Genomic DNA, 15588 nt, shown 5'->3' with positions numbered 1-15588 from the left:
TGGTCCTCAGTGTAACCAATGTGAATGCCCTGCGTCTCTTCTTTATTTTGTGACGTGCGTAAATTACTCATTCAGACACAATGGGAGGATTGTTTCCATCTCAGCATGCTTGTTTTTTGGTTGTACTTTTTTCAAGTTATGGGAGAACAGAAATAGGATAAAATTGCTACTGTTCATAGTAAAGCTGCTAGCAAAGAATTTTCTTGGTTTGAAAAGCATGCATGTGGAAACTTGCTCTTTTCAACTCTCTGTCTAATATAATGAATCAGTAGTATGAATTAGGAGCTGGTTTTGTATTTGGTAGCAACATGTCAACACTAGGCTCTGCCTAAAGGAAAGAACAAAAGACAGAGATAGTAAAAGCTATCAGCATTTATCTTATTATGACTTATGATACTTATCTGTAGTCAACTCAGTATTCTAGTACATATTACTCACTTAATAGGTGTGGTGTTTAACCTCAGATTCACTGCCTAGAGCAGATATATGTATACCAGTCGATCTCAGATTCACTGCCTATAACAGAGTATGACAGTTTATGATTGTGGGCGTTGCCATGTTGCAGGCAATAAAATGGAACTAAAATGAACTTTGATTTTTTTTTTCTTTGTAATACAGCAGGAAATGGCAGTCACCTGTCATGCTGGCAGGTGAAATAATTTTTTTTCTTTCCTTCTTTTATCTAGTAGGCCAAGTCATTCTGCTGGCTTCTCCCAGCTGGCAGGTTTAAAACACAGCGTGCACACATAGAAACAAGCTGCAGATACCACTGGAAGTCTGTAGACTTAGAGAAGGTAAGATTTGGTATTTCTACCATTCTGATGTCTAACTTTGGCTCTAGTGGCCCAATAAAGGGGGATTATTTTCTGTGTGAAGTCAAGAGACACTTCTTTCAGGAAGTCCTGAACAAAATGCTCTTGTGCTTGGTCACCTCAAAAGATGTCACACTCTGTAGGTATGGGATTGAAATCCAATAGCAGACTGTAAATTGCAGAAATAACTCAAATGTGTAGTTTGGGATCTCAGGTGCTTGAGGCACCAAATCAGTGTCCAGTGAGCTGATAATTTCCCAACCTTTGCTGCCTCGTTTATGCTGGGAAGTTTAAAAGAAAGAAACAACTGAGTTGTATTCAAGTAAATTTGATCTATTCTCATTCTGTGTTTTATGTCCCAGGCGGGAAGCATGGAAAGCCTCTGTGCAGCAAACAGCACTTTTGCCGTGGACCTGTTAAGAAAGCTGTGTGAGAAGAAAAGGGGGCAGAATGTGTTCTTTTCACCATTTAGTATTTCTTCTGCTTTGTCTATGGTTTTGCTGGGTTCCAGAGGTAGCACTGAAGCCCAAATAAGCAAGGTAGGTCAAAATAAACTCTGTGGATTGCATTTGATGGGACATATGAAGAATAGATGTGTGTTCCAGTCTGTGACATGCACTTTTGCTGAACTGTGATTGTCACTATGGTGTGAGAGAGCAGAGTTCCTCCTCTGGGGTGTGTTTAATGAGAATCAATTTTCATTGTTTTTGAAGTGTGAGATTCCTTCATTATGAAATGAAGTTTCCTGGGTTTTGTTGTGTGGGGATTTTGTGATTTTTGAGACAGATCTTCTTTAATATGTAATTGTGAGGTATGTGGTTTTATTTTTTTTTTTTTTTTAATTTAGCTTGATCAATTTCTAGCTCCATAAAATATTACCTTCTGCTTCCTTGGACTTAATGTCAGATGATATATGTTTTCAAAACTTAGCCAGACACATAAAAAAAGAAATCCACAGCAACTGAATATCAAACTGTTACCATGGTTTACACTTTTTTGTTTTAAACTTGCTTAGGAAGCAGATAGTGCTTGTCATGTGTTTTACTTATGACCTGACAAAATTAAGTGCAGATCAGTCCTTTAGCTTCTGATGTTGGGCTCTTTTGCAAAGTGAGAGATGAGTAAAAACCTGTATTTTTAAAAATTATTTACTATTAATAAAAGTTTCTCAAAAACTTATGTTGTTGCCATAGCTGGAGATACTGAAAAGCCATCTGGACACAGTCCTGGACTAGGGGCAGTAGATGTCCCTGCTTGGGCAGGGCTTTGTAGCAGATTGTCCCCACAGGTCCCTTCCCACCTGAGCCATTCTGTGATCCTGTAGCGCTTGGCTTGAGGGAAGGAAAATCAGGACTGCTGACTCTGCTGCTCCCTAGTTTATGACTTGTGCAAGCACTGCAGAGGTTGTCTTTGTGCAGGTGCTTTCTCTGAACAATGCCCGGGATGCTCACAATGGGTATCAATCCCTTCTCTCTGAAATTAATGATCCAAACACCAAATACATCCTGAGAACTGCGAACCGGCTCTATGGAGAAAAGACCTTTGAGTTTCTTCCAGTAAGTAGCCGTTAAATTTGTTGTGATTCTTAGGATAATGTGCTTGCTACTTCTTTCCTCTGGAGGTCAAGGCAGGCTTTGGGGTTTGTCTTCCAGATTTTCTGTGCTGAGAGTCACGAGTGCAATAGATTCTGCCAGAGCCTGGTGTCCAAACGTGGTGGAGAATCTTTTTTAAATAACACATCATCTGAACATGGCAAAGCAGTATCTACCCTTGATGGTTCTGTGAGCCATTCATATATTTGGCTGTGGGAGAAATGGTTGATGTATCTCTTAGCAAGAGACTAATAAACAAACTTATAAAATTATGTTACGTCCATGAAGCATAAAATAAAAACAGGGGAAAAAAATAACCATATCATTTTAAATGAATTTATGTAGACGTTTGTACTACAGTGCGTGAGCCATTTGATTTAATAACAATTCCTAGTTCAAAGAAGTGGTATAAATCCTCGTAGGAACTTGTCAGTGAGAACTTTAAGGGCTGTATATGAAGCTGGGGAAGGGAAGCAGGGAGATTTCCTTGGGGAATGCATGAATCATCTGTGTGAATGAGAGTAAATATCTTGCTGAAAATCTGTTGTGAATGTCCCTGTTAGTCGTTTATAGAGTCCAGTCAGAAGTCCTACCATGCTGGCCTGGAACAGATGGACTTTCTGCATGCTTGGGAGGATTCCAGGAAACAAATCAATGGCTGGGTAGAGGAAAGGACTGAAGGTGAGTGGTTTTCCAAGTGCCCATTTGTGTTTAATGGCAGCCATTGTTTGGGTAAACACCTACCCCTGGGTATAGGATTGTGAATTCAGACAACTCAGATGATGAGCTGTTGCTGTGTCTGGTACATAATTCTCTTCTCTATTGTTCATTAATTGCAGAGCAGATAATATCTTGGATAATATTTAGACACATTTCCAACTATTAAAAAAATGTGATTTTTTTTCTTTTGTGTCATAAAGGTAAAATTCAGAACCTGTTGGCAGAGGGGATTCTCGATTCCTTGACCAGGCTTGTGTTGGTGAATGCCATCTATTTCAAAGGCAATTGGGAAGAGCAGTTCAACAAACAGAGTACCACAGAAAGGCCATTCCAAATTAATAAGGTATGATGTGCTAAAATGCTGACAATACACCATTAATCTGAAGTAGCCTGAAATGACCACCTTTAAAAAGAAATTAAATTTTTCAAGCAGGGTTACCTTGGGTGGGCTGTATGAGATTCTTTCTGCCCCCTCCCTTTCATATGAATACCATCTTTGCTGAGTTTCTCTGAACTTTTCACATAATTACTGGAACCTTTCATATAGCACAAAGACAGGTGTGAGAGTTTGTGAATTTAAGTCTTCGTCAGTCAGAGCTTCTCGGCTTCATTTCTGCCCCTGAGCCAATCCAAAATAAATGGAAAACAAATTTCCTTTGAAGACCTGTGTTCTCTGCAGTCTTGATTTTAGAAGTAGGTCAGTGCTCTTGATGAGGACTTGGCCTCTGGCATGGGCTGGCCATGGCTGCCCCTCAGGATCCCCTGTAGACCTGGGATGGGCTCCAGGAGTCATGAACAAGAACGGGTAATGTGCCTTCCTTAACTCAGATGCTTGGAGCCTTCTTTGAGGAAAATTGAAGACCTCATGCCTGTGTGGAAACTGTCCCTCCCCACAGTGGTGAAATAAATCTAACAAGCCTCTTAAGTGCTACTAGCACATTTAAATAAGGGAATGTTGCTCTTCACCCCATACTCTGTACAAGAGCAGTTCAGAAACTGCTGGACTGGCTTGGTTCCTGACATCTTGTCCTCTGTGAACACCTGGAAATACAAGGTGTAAGCTGAAACCTTAAGCTAGTTATTTTACATGCTATTCAGTAAGTAACAAAGAGTTACTTTGACATCCCAGGAACATTTCCAACATCCTGTGAAATTATTTCTGTGACTCTTGCACTTCTTATGACTCACTGGGTGATTTTCTATTGCTGTGTGGCTTTCCTTTTGCTTTTCGATCCTTTTTATGTGTCATTGCTTCTGCAAAATAATTTCTGCCATATTCTCTCTGGGCATTATTCTAATAAGCACTACTTTAATAACAAAAAGCTACTGTTGTGACAATCTTATTAAGGGAAAGGAGAAAGCAGTGAAACTGAAAAGAAGGAAAATAATGATGTAAACAATAATAGCTGATGCTCCATGTGGAAATGGAATAAGATAGCAGAAAATGAAAATGAGAATAAAATCTCTCCGCTTATTAATATCCTTATGACTTTTAAGAATTCAAAAGAATACTCTTTCTTGGTAGTTTTAGTATATACATTTTAAAATATTTTAAGTCTTTGTTATAGCACTTGGAAGCACACAGACTAACAATACGTAAATTGAAATAACGTATTCATTTATTGTGAAGGACAATGTCCCTGCTTATTACTAGCTCACTTTAGTACTTGTCACTAGTTCTTAAGTTAACAAAAAGGTAGGGACATGTATTTACCTTAAAGGAATCTTCAAAAACATTTTTGCAGTAATAATTAAAAAGAAAATATCAGGATATTTGTTATTTACAAAGGACAGTGTGGTGTCTGTGTTCTGTGGTGTGTGATCAGTTCTCTTTGGTCAAATCCTAAAAGGCCCAAAGTAACTTGCTGCCTGCTTTGTAGTTTGAGACCAGCAGAGAAGCTCAGCACTAACTGTTGACATCTCTTCATTTCTAGAATGAGACCAAACCTGTTCAGATGATGTTCAAGGAGGCAAATTTTAACATGACCTACATTGGGGATTTCCAGACCAAAATCCTTGAGCTCCCATATATAGGTAATGAACTGAGCATGATCATCCTGCTCCCTGATGCAATCCAGGATGGATCCACAGGCTTGGAAAGAGTAAGTTGTCGAGCTGAGTGCAAAGACAGCCTGAATCCTTCCAGGGAAGAAAGTCTGAATAGCACAGAGATCTGCAGTTCAGTTCCAGAGCAATTGTGTGGCTGGTGCTCAAGGCCAGGAGAAGTTGTCCCTGTCCTCCCTGTGCCCAAGGTGACAGCCCCTGCTATGTCAGTGCTGCTCAGGCTGTGTGCTGCTCCCTTAGGCAGAGGCTCTGGAAGATGAGCTGGCCCTGCTCAGGAGCAGAGGTCAGCTGTGGTTGTGGTGAAGGCACAGTAAGGTGATGATGGAATGTGGAGAGGGGGATTTTGGGTGGGCTCTTTGGAAGTCCTGTGGCTTGTCCTGTAGGCCTTCTGTGCTGAGCAGGTGGCAGGTGGTGTGTGGCTCACTGCCTGGAAAGAGGCTCACAGGAAAGGACAGGATCTCTTTTGTGGTAGGTTGGGATACAAGTTTGATCTCTTTGGCACTCTGGACAAGGAGTTTATGAATAAAGCTTTCTAAGACTGACTGCAAAGGGCCTTTGTGAACACACTGTTTTCATGCTGCTGCTGACTGACCTGAAGGATGAACCTTTGGTAAAGAGATAGAAGAAACTGGGTTTGGTTTCTTTGGGTCCTTGTTAGCTATTCTTCTGTTCCTTTCTGTCCCATAAGTAAAAATTTTTAAAAACCCTAAACAATTAAACATCTTCTGTAGAAGGAAACATTACATGGAGGGGATTGATCCCTATTATAGCTACTAGAACAAACATTTGGTGATGATCTTCATGGAGCCAGTATTCTCTAGTGATAGGTATAACTTACAGTTCTGGCTTGAGACACACTAACCAGGTTTAAAAAGATGCATCCTATGCACTATATAAACAAAAGCCATAATCACTTCTTTTGCTTGTAACACTGATTCAATTCCCATTGTAATTAAGTAAATTTGGACTTTTTCTTCAGCTGGAAAGAGAACTTACATATGAGAAGCTAATAGATTGGATCAATCCTGAAATGATGGACTCTACCAAAGTGAGGGTGTCTTTACCCAGATTTAAACTGGAAGAAGATTATGATCTGAAACCGCTTCTGAGCAGCATGGGAATGCCTGATGCATTTGATTTGGGAAAGGCAGACTTCTCAGGAATCTCATCTGGCAACCAGCTGGTGCTCTCTGAAGTGGTTCACAAATCCTTTGTGGAAGTCAATGAAGAAGGCACTGAAGCAGCTGCTGCCACAGCTGCAGTGATGATGATGCGCTGTGCAATGATAGTTCCAGAATTCACTGCTGATCATCCCTTCCTCTTCTTCATCCGGCACAACAAAACTTCCAGCATTTTGTTCTGTGGCAGATTTTGCTGTCCCTAAGGAGGAGATGTCTTGGCTGCATATGTGCCATCACAAAATAAATTTACATTTCCCTAGAACAAGGTGATTTCTTCTGTACTAATTGTCTCTTTCAGCTGTATCTGCACCCTCTTCCGTGACCTTGGGCTTGGCAGGAATATCAGAGCTGCTTAGACAAACAGAGCACCTGCCATGTTCAACCCCTCCTGTGCCTGTGTGCAGGGGTCTCCAGGTTCTTGCTGACACAAGAGCCATCCCATTTGCTCTGCGAGTGCTTCTTCTGTGCTTGACTTGACTTTTGGTGTCCACCAGGTAGAGTCAGGCAGGGAGAGTCCATGGGAGTGAAGTTGTTACTTTTGCTTGTGACAAGGCTGGAGCACATTTGTAGCTGCTTTCCCCTTTTATCTTCCAGACACATCAATTTAGTGCCTTGATACCTTGCCTGGAGCAATGTATCATTGCCTGGAGCAATGCCTGAAATGAGTTTTTGGCAGCCTGTTCCAGGTATTACTGAACATCCTGCATAGATGTGGGTTTTTGGCTAACAACTGAACCAGCACTTAGGCAAGAATGGGAATGAAAGTCTGCTTTTGTACCAGATGTCCCTGTGAGGTATTTCTGGGATGAGTACCTTTATTTCATCACCCCAGGACACCTAGGTTTATTCCTGGTCACCTGCTTCTGGTCCTTTAATAAAGAATGTAACAGAAGGACACATGATACCTATGCAATATTTGAATGACAAAGTCTTAATTTCATTTTTTTTCTCTTGCTACTGTTATATGTTTATCCTATTAATATTTTCTTAGACACCACAGTTTACCAGTAGAATACCAAACTCAGAGGTGCAACAGCTCTCCTTGTATTAGGATGCGTTTTGTGGGTCCTGTTCCTGTAATAATAAAAGAAGTGTAAGCACTGCATGCGCCTATTTCTCCTTTTTCAATCCTAAATTATACACGTATTTGTCATGGTGTGGCAGGAGGAGAAGACTTGTCGCGGAGCCCAGCGGGGTTCGGTGTCGCTGGCCCGGCCCGGGCGGGCGCTGTCGCCGCGGTTGTCGCCGGCCGGGCAGGGACGCGGCCAAGCGGCCTCGGCTGCGCGGGGGCTGCGCGGGTGGGAGGGGATCGGGGCAGCCTCCGGCCTGTCCCCGCCCGGGGGGCATCCTACGGGAATGGGGCGGTGTCGGGATAAAACGCCGAAATGTTTCCTCGCCTCCCGCAATCGCAGCGCTTCTCGGGCAGCGAGGGGTGCGGAGCTCGCACGGGTGTTGTAAGGAAAGTGAAGGCACCACTGGGGAATTGGTTTAGATGTTGGCTCGGGAGCTGCTGGTGTTTCTTTCACCACAGATCTTGATAAAAGACCATTGCAGAGCCGCCGTGCCGATTGTGTGTCTGCCGGAGGGAGCTGACAGTGATATTTGGAATTTCTGTGTGCGGGCAGTGCAGGAAATTCGTAAATTCTGATGCAAACTCCTCCCCGTGTTTGGGTCTGAAAGGAAGCAGACAGCCATGACGGTTCTGCTTTAAGAAGAAAGCTGCTGTGTGAGTGAATGTGTGGGTGTGCAGTGTCTGTGAGTCTGAAGAACTTTAACGTGGATATGGCAGCAAAATCCTTCCAGTTCCCAGTTATAATGCAACGGATTTTTCTTTTGTATATAGTACCATTAACATGGAGTGATAAGTATAGTTGTTGGCTTTGTGGGGAAGTGCGGGGACTGCTGGGCTCCAGGACGGTTTGGATGGGTGGTGATGAGGGATCTCTGAAGCCAGGTCTTTAGAACATATGGTTTATTGTAAAGGGTGAAGGGCCTTGCTTGGAGTTGCCAGCCGCAACTCGTGGCAGGCCCAGGGAGAGTGGGGAGAGAGAGAGAGAGAGGGGGAGAGAGAGAGAGAGAGAGAGGGTGCCAGGTAGGCGTCCCAAAAGGAAGGTCCAAGAGAGTGTCCGGTCCCTCGGCCACACCTTATCAGGGGGCTTCAAGGTGGGCTGGGACAGGACTTGGGCCTATGGGGTTACAGACACCTGATACTTCAGGGGAGGGTTACAGGTATGGGATGAACCATACATTGGGGGGTGAGACAGGACATTCCATTTGACCTTTTAGATCCTCAGAAAGGGGGATTGCTTTCAGCTTGGCTGTATTATTGTTTTCGAGATGCTCAGTGATTAAGGTTTGGTATTTCAAACCTTGTTTTCATCTCAATGTCTGTATTCTCTGATTCTTTTGCCAGGCCATCATATTTATAGGGCTTTGCTATTTCATCTTCCCCAACAGGGAAGAAATGACCTATTATAATGTGATTAATATTTGCTGAATATGGTTGGTGATTTCAGTTTGTTTGGGATTTCTTATTGTGCTTCTTTTCGGTTTGATTGTATGGGGTTTTTTTGGGTTTTTTTTGGCAAGAGAATGCTGCAGTGACAATGAATTCCTGCTAGTTTTGTTTCTAGTAGGCAAAGAATTGCTGGCTTCTCCCAGCCTTGCTGGCAGGTTTGAAACCGAGCGTGCACATGCAGAAGCAAGCTGCAGGTACCGCTGAAGGTCTGTAGACTTCCAGAAGGTAAGAGCTGGCAGTTCTGCTGTTCTGAAGTCCAACTTTGGCTCGTCATTGGTGGCCCAATGACAGGAAATTATTTTCTGTGTGAAGTCAAGAGAAACTTCTTTCAGGAAGTCCTGAACAAAATGCTCTTGTGCTTGGTCACCTCAAAAGATGTCACACTCTGTAGGTATGGGATTGAAATCCAATAGCAGACTGTAAATTGCAGAAATAACTCAAATGTGTAGTTTGGGATCTCAGGTGCTTGAGACACCAAATCAGTGTCCAGTGAGCTGATAATTTCCCAACCTTTGCTGCCTAGTTTATGCTTAGAAGTGTAGAAGGGAGACAAGTCATTTTTATTCAAATAAATTTGATCTATTCTCATTCTGTGTTTTATGTCCCAGGCTGGGAAGCATGGAAGGCCTCTGTGCAGCAAACAGCACTTTTGCTGTGGACCTGTTAAGAAAGCTGTGTGAGAAAAAAAGCGGGCAGAATGTGTTCTTTTCACCATTTAGTATTTCTTCTGCTTTGTCTATGGTTTTGCTGGGTTCCAGAGGTAGCACTGAAGCCCAAATAAGCAAGGTAGGTCAAAATAAACTCTGTGGATTGCATTTGATGGGATCATATGAGAAACAGAGGTGTGTTCCAGTCTGTGACATGCACTTCTGCTAAACTGTGGTTTAGCACAGTGTGATTTAAACTGTGAGAGAACAGAGCTCTTCCTCTGGTGTGTGTGTAAACAGAACCTGTTTTCTTTGGTTTTTTCGTCTGAGCTTTGTTCAGTATGAAATGAAGATGTTTCTGGATTTAGTTTGTGCAGGGTTTTTTGCGATTTTTGAGACTGATCTTCTTTTTTATGTAATTAGGATGTCCCTGGAGTAATTTTATTGATCAATAGATCACTACATACATTATTTTCTTTTCCTTCCTTACTTGGGTTTAAAATCATATGACACATGTTCTGGAAATGAAGTCAGGCACATTAAAAATATCTTTACAATCCTACTGTCTACATTTCAACCTGGTAACTGCAACCTGATTTACTCCTTTTGAAAAATTTGCTGATAAAAAGACCAAATATCTCTTAGTATGTGTTTTATGCAGGAAGTGACAGTATTGAGTGCAGGAGCAGTCATTTTGGCTTGGATGTTTTCTTCCTTTGTAAAGTGGGAGAGAAGTATAAACTCATATTTTGTTCCATGTACTTTATAAAAATTTCTCAAATCCTTTGTTGTTGTCATAGTTATAGATACCCAAAATCTATCTGGATACAGTCTGAGCTACCAGCTCTAGGTATCCCTGCTTGGGCAGGGCTTTGTAGCAGATTGTCCCCACAGGTCCCTTCCCACCTGAGCCATTCTGTGATCCTGTAGCACTTGGCTTGAGGGAAGGAAAATCAGGACTTGTTACTCTGCTGCTCCCTAATTTATGATTTGTCCAGCATCTTGCTGGTTACATCAGATATGCCTGGCATGATAAGCTCCAGATGTGGGAGGTGTGGTGAAAAATTCTCGTGGCTTCATATCACAGTATTTAACTTAAATGTAATTTTAATCTAAAATCGATCATGCTGTAGCAAGTGTGTTTAGAGAAGTTATGTACACAGCTGTGGATGTTGTCTTTGTGCAGGTGCTTTCTCTGAACAATGCCCGGGATGCTCACAATGCGTATCAATCCCTTCTCTCTGAAATTAATGATCCAAACACCAAATACATCCTGAGAACTGCGAACCGGCTCTATGGAGAAAAGACCTTTGAGTTTCTTCCAGTAAGTAGCCGTTAAATTTGTTGTGATTCTTAGGATAATGTACTTGCTACTTCTTTCCTCTGGAGGTCAAGGCAGGCTTTGGGGTTTGCCTTCCAGATTTTCTGTGCTGAGAGCCAGGAGTGCAATAGATTCTGGCAGAGCCTGGTGTCCAAACGTGGTGGAGAATCTTCTTTAAATAATTTGTGTTCTGAGTGGAGAAGTGATGCCAAGCAGAGTAAAATCCATCATTCTCTACCCTTGATGGTTCTGTGATCCATTATATATTTGGTTGTGGGAGAAATGGTTGATGTATCTCTTATCAAAATCTTAATAGCAAACTTATAAAATCATATGTCAGGTCCCAGAAGCACAAAATAAAAACAAGGAAAACACCACGGCCCATTATTGCCAATGAAGTGTATAAGTTTGTTGTAGAGTGCATAAGTCATATCACTAATATCGATTGCTAGTTCAAAGAAGTGGTATAAATCCTCGTAGGAACTTGTCAGTGAGAACTTTAAGGGCTGTATATGAAGCTGGGGAAGGGAAGCAGGGAGATTTCCTTGGGGAATGCATGAATCATCTGTGTGAATGAGAGTAAATATCTTGCTGAAAATCTGTTGTGAATGTCCCTGTTAGTCGTTTATAGAGTCCAGTCAGAAGTCCTACCATGCTGGCCTGGAACAGATGGACTTTCTGCATGCTTGGGAGGATTCCAGGAAACAAATCAATGGCTGGGTAGAGGAAAGGACTGAAGGTGAGTGGTTTTCCAAGTGCCCATTTGTGTTTAATGGCAGCCATTGTTTGGGTAAACACCTACCCCTGGGTATAGGATTGTGAATTCAGACAACTCAGATGATGAGCTGTTGCTGTGTCTGGTACATAATTCTCTTCTCTATTGTTCATTAATTGCAGAGCAGTTAATATCTTGGATAATATTTAGACACATTTCCAACTATTAAAAAAATGTGATTTTTTTTCTTTTGTGTCATGAAGGTAAAATTCAGAACCTGTTGGCAGAGGGGACTCTCGATTCCCTGACCAGACTTGTGTTGGTGAATGCCATCTATTTCAAAGGCAATTGGGAAGAGCAGTTCAACAAACAGAGTACCACAGAAAGGCCATTCCAAATTAATAAGGTATGATGTTCTAAAATGCTGACAATATACTGTTAGGTGGATGTTTGTTGTCTGAAATGAACACCTTTAAGGAGAAATTAAATCTCTCAAGCACAGTTACCTTAGATAGGCTGTATGAGATTGCTTATGCCCCCTCCCTTTCATAGGAAGTCTCTCTTTGCTGAGTTTCTCTGAACTTTTCACATAATTACTAGAACCTTTCATATAGCACAAAGACAGGTGTGAGAGTTTGTGAATTTAAGTCTTCTTCAGTCAGAGCTTCTCGGCTGAATATCTGTCCCTGAACCAATCCAAATTAAATGGAAACAAATATCTTTTTAAGAAGTCCATGCTCTGCAGTCTTGATTTTAGAAGTAGGTCAGTGCTCTTGAGGAGGACTTGGCCCCTGGCACGGGCAGGCCATGGCTGCCCCTCAGGATTCCGTGCAGCCCTCGGTTGGTCTCCAGGAGTCATGAACAAGAACTGGTAAATGTGCCTTCCTTAATTCACCTGCTTGAAGCAACCATTGTGGAAAATGGAAGCCCTCATGGCTGTCTGGAAACTGTCCCTCCCTGTAGTGGTGAAATAAATCCAAGAATATTTGAAAGTGCTGATATAACTTTTAAATAAGGGAATGTTTTTGCTTAGCAAAACACTCTCTCTGACAGCACTTCAGAGACTGGTGGAGTGACTCGGTTCCTGCCACTTGCTCTCTCCCTGTTGGAATGTGTTGAAAAAGCTGGCAGGAGGATCCAGAGTCACTGTTGCATTTTCTATTCCCTGCAGTTGTGCAAGCTTAGAACCAGGTTTCAAGATGCAACACCAAAACAGATATAGGGTTTATGAATAATCTCCTTTTGAGTTGTTATGGAATATCATGCACTGTTTGTACCTCATGCTTTCCAAAAGGCAGTGGTAGGGCTGCACTCTGTGGTGTGTGATCAGTTCTCTTTGGTCAAATCCTAAAAGGCCCAAAGTAACTTGCTGCCTGCTTTGTAGTTTGAGACCAGCAGAGAAGCTCAGCACTAACTGTTGACATCTCTTCATTTCCAGAATGAGATCAAACCTGTTCAGATGATGTTCAAGGAGGCAAATTTTAACATGACCTACATTGGGGATTTCCAGACCAAAATCCTTGAACTCCCATATGTGAGTAAAGAACTAAGCATGATCATCCTGCTCCCTGATGCAATCCAGGATGGATCCACAGGCTTGGAAAGAGTAAGTTGTCGAGCTGAGTGCAAAGACAGCCTGAATCCTTCCAGGGAAGAAAGTCTGAATAGCACAGAGATCTGCAGTTCAGTTCCAGAGCAATTGTGTGGCTGGTGCTCAAGGCCAGGAGAAGTTGTCCCTGTCCTCCCTGTGCCCAAGGTGACAGCCCCTGCTATGTCAGTGCTGCTCAGGCTGTGTGCTGCTCCCTTAGGCAGAGGCTCTGGAAGATGAGCTGGCCCTGCTCAGGAGCAGAGGTCAGCTGTGGTTGTGGTGAAGGCACAGTAAGGTGATGATGGAATGTGGAGAGGGGGATTTTGGGTGGGCTCTTTGGAAGTCCTGTGGCTTGTCCTGTAGGCCTTCTGTGCTGAGCAGGTGGCAGGTGGTGTGTGGCTCACTGCCTGGAAAGAGGCTCACAGGAAAGGACAGGATCTCTTTTGTGGTAGGTTGGGATACAAGTTTGATCTCTTTGGCACTCTGGACAAGGAGTTTATGAATAAAGCTTTCTAAGACTGACTGCAAAGGGCCTTTGTGAACACACTGTTTTCATGCTGCTGCTGACTGACCTGAAGGACCTGACTCTTTTGGTAAAGAGATAGAAGACCTGGGTTTGGTTTCTTTGGGTCCTTGTTAGCTATTCTTCTGTTCCTTTCTGTCCCATAAGTAAAAATTTTTAAAAACCCTAAACAATTAAACATCTTCTGTAGAAGGAAACATTACATGGAGGGGATTGATCCCTATTATAGCTACTAGAACAAACATTTGGTGATGATCTTCATGGAGCCAGTATTCTCTAGTGATAAGGTATGACTTACAGTTCTGGCTTGAGACACACTAACCAGGTTTAAAAAGATGCATCCTATGCACTATATAAACAAAAGCCATAATCACTTCTTTTGCTTGTAACACTGATTCAATTCCCATTGTAATTAAGTAAATTTGGACTTTTTCTTCAGCTGGAAAGAGAACTTACATATGAGAAGCTAATAGATTGGATCAATCCTGAAATGATGGACTCTACCAAAGTGAGGGTGTCTTTACCCAGATTTAAACTGGAAGAAGATTATGATCTGAAACCGCTTCTGAGCAGCATGGGAATGCCTGATGCATTTGATTTGGGAAAGGCAGACTTCTCAGGAATCTCATCTGGCAACCAGCTGGTGCTCTCTGAAGTGGTTCACAAATCCTTTGTGGAAGTCAATGAAGAAGGCACTGAAGCAGCTGCTGCCACAGCTGCAGTGATGATGATGCGCTGTGCAATGATAGTTCCAGAATTCACTGCTGATCATCCCTTCCTCTTCTTCATCCGGCACAACAAAACTTCCAGCATTTTGTTCTGTGGCAGATTTTGCTGTCCCTAAGGAGGAGATAGATGTCTTGGCTGCATATGTGCCATCACAAAATAAATTTACATTTTCCTAGAACAAGGTGATTCCTTCTGCACTAATTGTCTCTTTCAGCTGTGCCTGCACTCTCTTCTGTGATCTTCATCTTGGGCTTGGCAGGAATATCAGAGCTGCTTAGACAAACAGAGCACCTGCCATGTCCAACCCCTCCTGTGCCTGTGTGCAGGGGTCTCCAGGTTCTTGCTGACACAAGAGCCATCCCATTTGCTCTGCGAGTGCTTCTTCTGTGCTTGACTTGACTTTTGGTGTCCACCAGGTAGAGTCAGGCAGTGATAGCTCATGGGAGTGAAGTTTTTGCTTTTGTTTATGACAAGGCTGGAGCACATTTGTAGCTTCCTTCCCCTTTTATCTTCAAGACTCATCCATTTAGTGCCTTGATACCTTGCCTGGTGCTGAAAGGCGTCTTTGACAGCCTTTTCTAAGTATTGCTGAGCTTGTTGTATAGATGTGGGGTTTTGGCTAACAACTGGACCAGAACTAAGAAAAGAACAATTTTGCAACAGATGTCCTTTGAGGGTGTTTATGGTGAGAACCATCACCACAGGAGATCTTGAGTTTTTTATCTTTCACCTGGTTCTAGTCCTGTAATAAGAATGTAGTCTAACTTTAGAATACCAAAGACAAAGCTGAAACAGCTTTCCTGACACGGTGATGTTTTTTGCACTTTCTGTTTTTGAAATACTGAAAGAACTCTAAGTGCTGTAGAGGTCTGTTTCTTTTTGCTACTATTAATATTGCATATTTTTAACCAGTTTTCTGAATATTATTTCTTGCAATACCCGCTTCTATGTATCTTGTTTGGAATTCTTTGCTGAAACACAATTTTTTTCTGGATAGTGAAACCCGAGGTGTTTACTTGGGCCACCTTGAATTAGTGGTTGGCCTTGAAAGGATTTCAAGGTATTTCAAAGGATACCAATGGGGTCCCTAGATAACAGTTTTTTTCTGGGAAGCACTGCAATGTTTCCTCTTAGTTTTTTGCACAGGTTGACATCAAGGCTTGGTGGACATTATCCAA

At 42.4% G+C, this 15588-nt stretch overlaps 2 protein-coding genes across 2 annotated transcripts; both read left to right on the top strand.

Moving 5' to 3' along the window:
• The first annotated feature begins 709 nt into the window (after window positions 1-709).
• On the top strand, window positions 710-7472 carry LOC128791660 (serpin B6-like). Its single transcript, XM_053949462.1, has 7 exons — window positions 710-794; window positions 1175-1351; window positions 2231-2368; window positions 2968-3085; window positions 3325-3467; window positions 5059-5226; window positions 6168-7472. The coding sequence occupies exons 2-7, from the start codon at window positions 1184-1186 to the stop codon at window positions 6570-6572; spliced, it is 1140 nt and encodes a 379-aa protein (XP_053805437.1). The 5' UTR covers window positions 710-794; window positions 1175-1183; the 3' UTR covers window positions 6573-7472.
• A 2033-nt stretch (window positions 7473-9505) lies between these two features.
• LOC128791675 (serpin B6-like) lies at window positions 9506-14834 on the top strand. The gene is made up of 6 exons (XM_053949492.1): window positions 9506-9673; window positions 10721-10858; window positions 11477-11594; window positions 11834-11976; window positions 13009-13176; window positions 14121-14834. The coding sequence occupies exons 1-6, from the start codon at window positions 9506-9508 to the stop codon at window positions 14523-14525; spliced, it is 1140 nt and encodes a 379-aa protein (XP_053805467.1). The 3' UTR covers window positions 14526-14834.
• Window positions 14835-15588: the final 754 nt, after the last annotated feature.

The sequence above is a fragment of the Vidua chalybeata genome, chromosome 1 (assembly GCF_026979565.1).
Source record: "Vidua chalybeata isolate OUT-0048 chromosome 1, bVidCha1 merged haplotype, whole genome shotgun sequence".
Lineage (NCBI taxonomy): Eukaryota > Metazoa > Chordata > Aves > Passeriformes > Viduidae > Vidua > Vidua chalybeata.
The sequence above is the reverse complement of the archived record's forward strand: the minus strand, read 5'-3'. Positions and strand labels throughout refer to the sequence as shown.